We start from the raw sequence: 12,062 nt of genomic DNA, 5'->3' as shown, positions 1-12,062 counted from the left end.
TGGGAATTGTAGTCCAAAACACATGGAGGGGACCAGCTTGCCCTTTCAAGGGAACAGCAAAGTAGGTTCAAGATACCAGTTTTAGACGTCTGTTTTCTCCTCTTCCAGCACCAAGGACAGACGACAGCGGCGCCGTGCTGCAGGCTTTCAAAAGGACGTAAGTGTCGCTGGTTAGAGCACAGACCCATAGGCTGTGCCTTGATGTGCACAGCTCCCTTACTCACTGCAAACATCCGCTGCTCGGAAGGCTGAGCCAGTTCAATGGGTGCTGATCTGGGGTTATATCTCCCCCGCCCCTTATTCTCCTTGCAGAGGGGAAGGCGGCAAAGACGATACTGCTGGAGAGCTGGACTTCAGCGGGTTGCTGAAGAAGAGGTAGGTGAAGAATGGAGAATAAGAACATGAAACGAGCCCTCCTAAAGGTAAAGGTAAAAGGGACCCCTGACTATTAGGTCCAGTCGTGACTGACTCTGGGCTTGTGCGCTCATCTCGCATTATTGGCCGAGGGAGCCGGCGTACAGCTTCCAGGTCATGTGGCCAGCATAACAAAGCCGCTTCTGGCGAACCAGAGCAGCACACGGAAATGCCGTTTACCTTCCCGCTGTAGCGGTTCCTATTTATCTACTTGCACTTTGACGTGCTTTCAAACTGCTAGGTTGGCAGGAGCTGGGACCAAGCAACGGGAGCTCACCCCGTCGCAGGGATTCGAACCGCCGACCTTCTGATCGGCAAGCTCTAGGCTCTGTGGTTTAATCCACAGTCCCACCTGCCACGAGCCCTCCTAGATCAGATCAAAGGCCCAGTATCCATGTCCATTAGAAACCCGCAAGCAGGACCTCAGCAAGAGCAACTCTCTCGATTAGTGCACCCCAGCAAGTCAGAGCATAGCTGGTGGCTGTCGATAGCCTCATCTGCATGAATCGGTCTAATCTTTTGAAGCCATCCCAGTTGGTGGCCGTCAGAGGATGGAGGTGGGGAAACAGCAGCCCTACGCCCCCAAGCTTAATGCATAACACAGGAGACACAAGGGAAACGGTTGGGGAAGGGTTGAAAATAATTTACAAGGTATGCTTGGGCAAATGAAACGTTGCTCCTCAGCGGCTTCCATTTCAGAGCACAAGCAATTATTGCATTTTGTGTTAGCCAATTTTAGAAAAACTGTTGGCGGTTCGAATCCCCGCAACGGGTTGAGCTCCCGTTGCTCTGTCCCAGCTCCTGCCAACCTAGCAGTTCGAAAGCACACCAGGGCAAGTAGATAAATAGGTACCACTGCGACGGGAAGGTAAACGGCATTTCCGTGTGCCCTGGCTTCCGTCACGGTGTCCTGTTGCATCAGAAGCGGTTTAGTCCTGCTGGCCACATGACCTGGAAAGCTGTCTGTGGACAAACGCCAGCTCCCTCAGCCTGAAAGCGAGATGAGTGCTGCAACCCCAGTGTCGCCTTTGACTGGACTTAACCGTCCAGGGGTCCTTTACCTTTTTTTTTTACTTGCTTGGAGACCCTTGTAGGTGTAGGATGAAGTCTAGAAACTGAATTTGGTCATGGGGGAATCCACTAGGCTGATGCTGTGGTCAAAAATGGTCCAGTGTGGGCAGAAAGCAAAGCAGCTCGTAAAGACGGGCAGGAGTCCAGATGCAAAGGGACAGGAGATTAGTTTTTTGTAATAGCTGGCTGGCATTAGAGAAGGGCAGGTTGGAAGCCAATCTGAGGCTGAGGACAGCAACTTTGAATGTTAGGGAAAGTCTCCCACTTACTCTGCCCTCCCCCCCCCAATTCCATGCTTTGTCCAGCCTCCCCCCCAAATTAAAGTTCCATGTGGAAGAGATGTCCATACCTACCAGGGTAATAATTTCAGGCCTAAATTGTGCTTCTTCCACGATTTCGCCTTGTTCCTTGCTGTTTCTTGGAAGTTCTTAACAACGTGCACTTTGTGATAGCTTGGAGAGGCTGGGTTGGACTCGGAGTTAATATCCCTGTGAGAGAGGCACGGGTATGAGGTTGAGGAGCACGTGGCTGTGAATGCAGTGTAGTCCCTTATCCCCGCCACCCATTGTGAGCGGGGAAGTGGGGTGCAGGGGTTGAACGGCGGTCCTACGGGAAGCTACAGCTCGAAAGGTCCTGCCTCCTTCTCTGTGCAGAGAGGGCCAGCAACAGCTGGAAGAGGAGAAGAAGAAGAAGAAGAAGGACGACGACGACGACTTGGGGATCCCGCCGGAGATCTGGGAGCTGCTTAAAGGCGTGACCAAGAAGAGCGAGTACGAGCGCATCGCCTTTGAGTATGGCATCACCGACCTCCGTGGCATGCTGAAGAGGCTCAAGAAAGCCAAGGTGGAAGTCAAGAAGAGCGAAGGTCAGCCAGGATGCCTGGACTCTCTGCCTTTTGGCCTGGGAGCCAGGTCTCCTGAGGTCACTGATTGGGAGCAGGGTGTCTTAGGAATGGGTGGGCGGGCCTGGACCCCGTATCAGACCTTCTGGGAAATTTTGGGAGGAGGTCACATCTACATTGACTATCTGCGGTGCTGTATGTGCGTGTGGTGGGGGGAGATGGCTGTAGGATTGAGGGGGTCCTTCAGTACAGTGCCATCCAGTGCCCCCCTCCTGTGGACTCAGTGCTATTTTTCTAGAAAAAGAGGTGCCAAAACACCTCTCTTAGAATGGAAATGGCGCCCACCTGAGAGGTGCCCCCCCTTCCTTCCTTCCTTCCTTCCTCCCTCCCTCCCTCCCTCCCTCCCTCCCTCCCTCCCTCCCTTCCCTTCCCTTCCCTTCCCTTCCCTTCCCTTCCTTTCCTTTCCTTTCCTTTCCCTCCCTCCCTCCCTCCCTCCCTCCCTCCCTCCCTTCCTTCCTTCCTTCCTTCCTTCCTTCCTTTTTATACGTGCATTCTGTTTATACCTGGCCTTTCCTCCAAAGAGCTCAAGGCAACACGCACAATTCTTCCCCTCACCCCTGCGTCCTCTCTCCATTTTGTCCCCTCAACAACCCTGTGAGGTAGTTTAGGCTGAGAGACAGGGACTGGCCCACAGAGTCGTCCAGTGAGCTTCCTGGCTGAGAGGGGATTTGAACCCAACTCCCTTTTCAGGTTCCGTTCCCTTCCTGCGGTTTCCATCCATTTCCCCTTTTCTCGCCGTGTTTCTACCCCGCCTTTCTCCTAAGGAGATCAAGGTGGCGTTCCGTGCTGAAGTGAGGCAAGCAATATACCAGCTGGCTGCTGTGATCCATGCACCTTAGTGACAGGAGCGCAGAAATTCCCCCTGAGGTGGAAGTGGAGATCTGTAGCTCTCAAGATAGGAAGAAGCTGTACTTGGAGCAGAAGACCGCAGCAAGGAAGTAGGAAGCAGGCTGGGGCCCCAAAGGCGTTTTCAGTACAGTGGTACCTCTACTTACGAATTTAATGCGTTCTGAACACACATTTGTAAGTCGAAAAAAATTGTAAGTCAAATCCCATAGGAATGCATTGGGGAAAAAAATCGTAAGTCAAAGCAACCCTATCTAAAAATTTGTAAGTAGAAAAAATCCTATCTAAACTGCATCCAAGATGGCGGACGGAGCTCCATTTGGAAGTAGAAAAATTCGTAAGTAGAATTATTTGTAAGTAGAGGTACCACTGTAGTCCTCTCCCCATCTCTTTTGCAGCCTTTGTCAAAAAACTGGATCCAGCCTATCAAGTTGACAAAGGGCACAAGATCAAGATGTATGTGGAGCTGAGCGACCCAGACCTTGTTATCAAATGGATGAAGAACGGCCAAGTGATCAAGCCCAGTGGAAAGTGAGTCTGAATGTGGATGGATAGCCAAGGGTGCCTCCTCTGGCATTCTCTAAGAGCAGAGTTGGGTTCTGTTGGGTGGGTGGGAAAAATGGGGAAACAGCTGCTGAGACAGACAGGTGGACGGACTCTGGATTAGTCTTTCTCAGTAGTGACGTGGCGCCTCTTCTTTGTGGGCAGATACATCTTTGAGAACGTGGGCAAGAAACGCATCCTGACCATCACTAAGACCACGCTGGCTGACGACGCAGCCTATGAATGTGTTTGCGGAGAGGAGAGGTGCTTCACAGAGGTCTTTGTTAAAGGTGAGGATGATGGAAGAAGAAGAGAGAGAGTGTGTGTGTGTTTGTATAGGGAGGGACAGTATCTTTGTTGGGGGACATGTTGCACTACTTCTGGGTAGTTTGTTGACTGATGGTCCCCTCCCTGCCCCTGCGCTCGGCTCTCATCTGTGGCTCTGAGAATCCCAGGAATGGTTTTGACTGGCTGGCTAAACTCATTGACAAGCTTAAAACCATGGAGCCACCTGGAATGAACAGAGACATAGGATTCTTATCTCATTATACATGATCAAGCTTTCCTTAGCACCTCAGCCCTTGCTCCCCCCCCCCGCAAGACCAATTGCAATCATTAACAGTCGTTAACAGACATCTACAGGTTTACCACTCCTATCAGCCCATCACCCATTCCCATCACCCCCCATCCACTGAATATACATAAGGGTCTGGTTTCTTCTGTTTCAGTGTATCTGAAGAAGTGTGCATGCACACGAAAGCTCATACCAAAATAAAAACTTAGTTGGTCTTTAAGGTGCTACTGAAGGAATTTTTTTATTTGGCTAAACCAGGTGAGGGTCAGCGGATGGATTATTCCAAACCCTCCATGAGAGTCTGTCTGCATGCAAAGACAGACTCCCACGGATTGAGCTGGTGAGACCAGGTTCAACAGTCAAAAAGGTGGTTTCTGCAGGAGCTTTGGAGGCGAATGAGGGGCAGATTGGGCTCGTCCAACTGGGAAGGAGAACACAGATCTTGAACCTCTGTTTGTGAGACAGGCTTTGGGAGTAAACCCTGAGGAACAATCCAAACCCACTGCCTTGTGGGATATCTTTGGGAGAATCAGGGGTGTAGCTAGCTAAGCGGCAGGGGCGGCATGGCAATCTGTGCATAGAGGCACCGCGGCAAGCTGCCCACAGAGTCCGCCAGGCAGACGCAAGCCCCACTCTGTCGTTTACGGGCAGCACGGGCCCCGAGCCACCGCGTCACTCCCAGGAGAGACACGTGGCTCAGGCGCGCTGCAGTTGAGGCCCCGTGGTAAGTGCCGCCCCCCAAGTGTCACCCGCTCAAGGATGACACCTGGGGCAGACCGCACTCCCCACACCCCCTTCCTATGCCCCTGGGGAGAATAAAAGGCTGAGGAATAAACCCTACACAAATCTGGAGTGGGGACCCCGAGACGGTTGGATGGTGCCTTGTATGCCTCCTTCCAGCAACTCCTGCAGCCAAGCTGGTGCCAAGCATATTGCTCTGCTTTCCTTTGGACCACATCAGTGAGGCTTTTGTATTCTGTGCAGCCCAGGACCTCCATACACACTACCCAGGCTTGCGCCCCCGGGAGGTGACTTTGGGTGCTGTTAACTCAGCAGTTTGACTTTGCTCCCAGAGGCACGTTCCATTTTCTCTCGATCCAGACAGATATTGACAACTCCAGCACAACTTGTGCTGAGAGATGGACAGAGAACATGCAAACATGTGGCTTCCTGTACACTTCTCAGCAGCTTTTGATACCACTAACCATACCGGTGTTTGCAGCCACAGCAGGTGCTGTGAGTCTCCAGGTACATTCCACTGTCTCTCGAGATGGATGGATGCCAGCAACAATAATACTAACCACACACACACCTACCTTAGAGGGTTTTTTTTACAATGAAAGCGATGTACAAATTCCCCCAGGGAGGTCATTTGGTGCTGCAAATACAGAAAACAACAGTTGGCTGGGCAAACTTAGCAAAGTTAGTAAGATGCCAAGGTGGCTGGGGACAGGCAAAGGGGATGGGCTGGAGAGGTTTGTTTGGGACCGCCTGATGCTGGCCCTGGAGCTGTGCCCTTGCCATGCTGTCTGTCTGTCCCTAGAACCACCTGTCCTGATTGTGGGTGCCCTGGATGACCAGCAAGTGTTCGTTGGGGACAAGGTGGAGATGGAAGTGGAAGTGTCTGAGGAAGGAGCCCAGGTGATGTGGTAAGTTCCCTGCCCATCCTTCCCCTGCCCAGACCATTGGCATCATCCGAACAACCCCCTCCCGCTCCAGCCCTGGCTTCCGTAGAGCTGCCTCTTGAACCTTCTCACACGTGCGAAGCTTGCAGAAGGTCCTGGGTTCAATCCCTGAGATCTCCTGTTAAAATGATCAGGCAAGGTGAAAGGCCCTGGCAAGTTGCTGTTGGTCACAATAGATAATAATAATAATAATAATAATAATAATAATAATAATAATAATAATATATTATTTGTACCCCTACCCCACCCATCTGGCTGAGTCTCCCCATGATGATGATGATGATGATAATTGTTTGTTTAAACCCCACCCATCTGGCTGGGTTTCTCCCACCACTCCGGGCGGCTCCCAAGAGAATATTAAAAACACGATAAAACATCAAACATTAAAAACTTCCCTAAACAGGGCTGCCTTCAGCATAGCTGCCAAGTTTTCCCTTTTCTCGCGAGGAAGCCTATTCAGCATAAGGGAAAATCCCTTAAAATAAGGGATAACTTGGCAGCTATGCTTCAGGTGTCTTTTAAATATAGGATAGCTGCTTATTTCCTCGACATCTGGTGGAAGGGCGTTCCACAGGGCGGGTGCCACTACCGAGAAGGCCCTCTGCCTGGTTCCCTGTAACCTCACTTCTCGCAATGAGGGAACCGCCAGAAGGCCCTCGGCGCTGGATCTCAGTGTCCGGGCTGAACGATGGGGGTGGAGACACTCCTTCAGGTCTAGATGTCTAGATCGTGGTGGTCCCATGTTTTGGGCTGCCCTTGGAAACATTTGAAACCTTCGCACTGCTTTCCCAAAGCCAGGAAAGCAATGTGTTGGGCTTTGGGAAGGAGGTGTGAGGGCTCTGATAGGGTTCTGGAGTCCTCCTGCCTTCTTCCCAAAGCCTAGTTAGTGTTTTCCCAGATTTAGGAAGGAGGCGGGAGGGCTCTAGGACCCTGTCGGAGCCTCGCACCTCCTTCTCAAAGCCAACTTATCCAGCTTTGAGAAGGCAGCAGGAGGGCTGGGTGGGTGTGTGTCAAATTTTGGCCTCACTCCCCACCCCCCACGCGATAAGTCAGTGTGCCGAACTGGACCGTGGGTTCTGTGTGAAGTACTCTTGTGGCCCACTCAGTGTGAAAAGTTGGAGCCCCCTGGACTAGATGTTTGCACCGATATCAGGAAGTATCATATGTTAGCCCCCAAATGGAAAACTAGCCAGGTCCCAAAGAAGAACAGCGACTTAAGTTGACAGAATATGTGCAGCTTGCAGACTTAACATACAGAACAGGAAGAACATGCGTTCAGAGAATATTGGGAAACGTTGATTGAATATATGGGAAATAATTGTGTACAGCTGAAAACTCTGGCAACATTAAGATGAATTCAACAGTGTAAATAAGTTTTGATGGATGCAATAGTTTTGATGGATGCAATAAGTTTTGATGGATGCAATAGTAATGGAATGGAATAGTAATGGAATGGAAAACGAACGAGGTCCCAACTAAAGAAGAATAGCAACTGAAACTGACGAAATATGCGCAGCTTGTGGACCTAACATATAGAATAAGAGAACAAGAAGAATATACGTTTAAAGAAGATTGGAAAATGTTTATTGAATATATGGGGGGAAATGGTGTACACACTTGAAAACGTTAGCAACATTAAGATGAATTCAACAGTGTAAATAAGTTTTGATGGATGCAATAGTAATGGAATGGTATAGCTTCTGTAAAATATGCAGGGATTTATTATATGTAAAATGAACCATGAAAAGAGAAGAAGGGAAGTCACTGGTATCTTAAGGATATAAAAAAATGAGTACTTTAAATTGTAAAGCAGAAAATTTAATAAAAATTATATACAAAAAAAGGAAGCATCATATGCTTCGATGGATTTATCGTTTGCACACAAAATATATTGAAGGTGCCTCTGCAAGAGGCAGTGCCTTTGGAGGAGCTTTTCTGTTGCAGGACAAACTTCCTCCTTTCTAGGCTTTTCTACACACACACACACACACACACACACACACACAAATTCAGTGCAGATTTTTGCCCCACCCTGCATGCTTCAGGCAGACATTTCACCCTCCCCCTTTGCCTTCCTGTTATGTACTGAGCTGAATCCTAGAACAATAGGATTCAGAATCAGCAGTCTGATTGGTCCGCAGGAGCTACCCAATCCAACTCCAGGTGGAAGTGAATCCGCAACCTGATTGGCCTGCAGGAGCAGCCAATCAGGCTGCAGGCAGAAGTCAATCCACAACCTGATTGGCCCACAGGTGTAGCCCTGAAGTAGCCAATCACGCAAGGCCCATTGTGTAAATAATGTATATAAGCAGGTGGGTTTTGGGAAAAGAGCCATTCTTCTCTTCTTCTCCTTGATGACTATGAGCTGAATAATGAGCATGAAATTCACTCTCGACTCCGAGTATATTTCACTTCCCTTAGTGTGTCTAGACAGCTAAATGTTTATTAGGGATGAAGGAGCAATTAAGTTCGGTTCACATTTTAATGTGAGGGCCGCCTCAGTTCCTGAAACAATGTGTGAATCAAAACGCAGCCTATCCTTCGAAATTCACCCTTCTCTGACTTTTTGTGGTGCAGTTTTCCAACAAGAAAAAAGAAAGTATACGTTAGGGAGAAGGCACACATCGATGATAACGGCATTAGACATGGGGAGGTTGCTTGCAATCTATATATCTATATCATCTACAATCTATCTATCTATCTGTCTATCTATCTACCGTATATTCCGGCGTATAAGATGACTGGGCGTATAAGACGACCCCCAACTTTTCCAGTTAAAATATAGAGTTTGGGATATACTCACCGTATAAGAAATACGACCCAGCGTACAAGACGACCCCCGACTTTTGAGAAGATTTTCCTGGGTTAAAAAGTAGTCTTATAGTATCTATCATCTATCTATCTATCTTAGGAGCAAGGTACACTATAATTCTGGTGATTTTTCTTTTTTAAAAAATTGCAAACTGATGGTGAACTGTGGTGAACTGAATTTATGATGGCTAGAATAATGAGAAAAGGAAAGAAACCAAACCTGACAGAATCCCTTTTAAAAACAAGCAAGCAAGCAAGCAAGCAAGCAAGCAAGCAAACAAACAAACAAAAACTGTCTCCCCAGCTTTGTCCCCTCTCCATCTTAGTCTCCTCTTCTTTCTTTCTTTCTTTCTTTCTTTCTTTCTTTCTTTCTTTCTTTCTTTCTTTCTTTCTTTCTTTCTTTCTTTCTTTCTGCCTCCAGGTCGAAGGATGGTGTAGAGCTGACTCGTGAAGAGACGTTCAAGTACCGCTTCAAAAAGGATGGCAAAAAGCACATTCTCATCATCAACGAAGCCACCAAGGAGGATGCTGGGCGCTACCAGATAATGACCAACGGCGGCCAGTCAGCGGCAGACCTTGTGGTTGAAGGTTTGTGAGAAATGGTTGGACCGGCGGGTAGACAGTAAACGGTGGAAGAGGTTTGGATGGCTCCCCGCCCCACAAGTGGGATGCTGTGGGATCAGTCCTCTTCATCTCTCTCTCTTTTGCCACCCAGACAAACAGCTGGAGGTTCTTCAGGGCATTGCTGACCTTACCGTCAAAGCCGCGGAGCAGGCTGTCTTCAAGTGCGAAGTGTCCGACGAGAAGGTTACCGGCAAATGGTACAAAAACGGAGTTGAGGTCCGACCCAGCAAACGCATCACGATCTCTCACAAGGGCAGGTGAGCCTAAAGGGAAGCCAGCGCTCTCTGAGGGCCAAGCGTGTTATATGGGGTAGTTGCGGACTCTGCGGCTCCATTGGTGGCCGCCATTTTGCTTTTTTAAGCAGAGGCGACTCTTCTGTGGTGTTGTGGGTAGAGCGTCGAATTTGGACTGTAAAATCCAGCTTCGAATCCTGTCACAGATCTCATGAGAAGGCCTTGCGCCAGCCACCACTTCTCTGTCTAATATGCCATGTTTCCCAAACTTGGGTCTCCCGCTGTTTTTGGACTACAATTCCCATCATCCCTGACCACTGGGTCCTGCTAGCTAGGGATGATGGGAGTTGTAGTCCAAAAACAGCGGGAGACCCAAGTTTGGGAAACACTGGTCTAATGCAGGCACCCCCAAACTGCGGCCCTCCAGATGCTTTGGCCTACAACTCCCATGATCCCTAGCTAACAGAACCAGTGGTCAGGGGAGATGGGAATTGTAGTCCAAAACATCTGGAGGGCCGAAGTTTGGGGATGCTTGGTCTAATGTATTGCACTGGAATATTATTTCATACAATTTATTTACCGCTTGATTGTTACCAAGCAAACCTCGAAGTTGTTTACAAGAAGAATAAAAACAGTAACATTACCAGTAAAAACAGATACTGTACTTAAAAGATTTTTTTAAAAATAGTTTAAATCAACAATGAGCTAAAAAACAGATTAAAGCACATGTCAATATTCCACATACCCAGGTAGGCTTGTCTAAACAGAAATGTTTTTAGCAGGTGCTGAAAATTTTGTTAATGTTCTGATTTCCTGAGAGGAAGGGAATAATAATAATAATACCTTTATTGTCAATGTACAACCTGTGTACAATGAAATTAACCAAGCCTCCCCCCCCACCCACAAACACTCAATCTAATTGCACTCTGTGTGCTTGCCGCAGAACACACCAACCCTGAAAGTCAGTTGCCCTATATTATTTTCCGTTCAGCAGCCTAACAGCCCACGGATAGAAACTGTTTTTTAGCGTGTAAGTACGACTGATTGTTGTTGTTGTTGTTTAGTCGTTTAGTCGTGTCCGACTCTTCGTGACCCCATGGACCAGAGCACGCCAGGCACTCCTGTCTTGCACTGCCTCCCGCAGTTTGGTCAAACTCATGTTCGTAGCTTCGAGAACACTGTCCAACCATCTTGTCCTCTGTCGTCCCCTTCTCCTAGTGCCCTCAATCTTTCCCAACATCAGGGTCTTTTCCAAGGATTCTTCTCTTCTCATGAGGTGACCAAAGTATTGGAGCCTCAGCTTCACGATCTGTCCTTCCAGGGAGCACTCAGGGCTGATTTCCTTAAGAATGGATAGGTTTGATCTTCTTGCAGTCCATGGGACTCTCAAGAGTCTCCTCCAGCACCATAATTCGAAAGCATCAATTATACGACTGATTATACTTCTATATCTCCTGCCCGAGGGTAGAAGATTAAAGAGGTGCTGGCCGGGGTGTGAATCGTCCCTGAGAATTTTTCTCACTCTCCTAAGGCAATATCCCTTGCGATGTCATCTAGCGGGCTCAGGGGACAGCCCATGATATCACGCACTGTTGTATTCCTTTATTGGCTGCCACAACTGCCATTTATTTCCTATTGAATTACAACTTACATGACAATCATTTATCTATTCTCCTACCCTTGCCTTTTATTCAAATCCTGCTTGCGATTTCATTCGGCTATAGCTTTTTCTCGAACGTCCCGAAAAGAACCTCCACTCTTCGACAAAGTTCTCATCTTTTTGATCTCTTGGTGGTTTTTTTCTTGCTTTGCCACCTCCGCCTAGCCCATTAACTTTAAAATCCATTCTCCTTTTGTCGGGATTTCTTCCTCTTTCCGCTATGAACACAGGGCATTTCTCAGTGACTGCGATCGGAAGCCTCTTCCATCCTTCCACCTGCTTTGCCCCTAATAGTGCTCTCACCCCGCAGGTTCCACAAGCTGGTCATCGATGACGTGAGGCCAGAGGACGAGGGAGACTACACCTTCATCCCTGATGGATATGCTCTTTCTCTGTCCGCCAAGCTCAACTTCCTGGGTCAGTGTACGGAGGGACTTTGGGCAAAAGGCCTCGAGCTTCTGCCCCGTGGTGAAACACACCAGTTTCCACGCTTGTTGCAGAACCCATGTTTCTGGCTCAAAGACATGCTCAGGGACTTGAGCCCCTACGGATCTTCCGTAGCTGTGAGGAGGCGTTTGAGCAGAGGAGGAGGAATGGAGGAGACTGCCACTCCATCCTGACCCTTCCAGGGAGGAGGAAGAGGAAGACAGTGTAGATTTACAACAGGGGTTTGCGGGAGGTCGCAGCTCAGAGGGGAAAA

At 48.6% G+C, this 12,062-nt stretch overlaps 1 protein-coding gene across 1 annotated transcript in view; it reads left to right on the top strand.

Annotated features, from left to right (window-relative positions):
• Nucleotides 1-12,062, top strand: part of MYBPC2 (myosin binding protein C2) — a 68,911-nt gene that overhangs the window by 28,831 nt on the left and 28,018 nt on the right. Inside the window, exons 7-15 of the mRNA XM_035134682.2 lie at nt 109-157; nt 313-375; nt 2,139-2,350; nt 3,631-3,763; nt 3,941-4,065; nt 5,893-5,998; nt 9,267-9,433; nt 9,561-9,726; nt 11,673-11,779. Of these exons, the coding sequence (XP_034990573.2) occupies nt 109-157; nt 313-375; nt 2,139-2,350; nt 3,631-3,763; nt 3,941-4,065; nt 5,893-5,998; nt 9,267-9,433; nt 9,561-9,726; nt 11,673-11,779 (1,128 nt within the window). The remainder of the gene's footprint in view (nt 1-108; nt 158-312; nt 376-2,138; nt 2,351-3,630; nt 3,764-3,940; nt 4,066-5,892; nt 5,999-9,266; nt 9,434-9,560; nt 9,727-11,672; nt 11,780-12,062) is intronic.

Source organism: Zootoca vivipara, chromosome 13, assembly GCF_963506605.1.
Source record: "Zootoca vivipara chromosome 13, rZooViv1.1, whole genome shotgun sequence".
Taxonomy (NCBI): Eukaryota; Metazoa; Chordata; class Lepidosauria; order Squamata; family Lacertidae; genus Zootoca; species Zootoca vivipara.
Note: the sequence above shows the minus strand (reverse complement) of the source record. Positions and strands in the feature narration are given on the sequence as shown.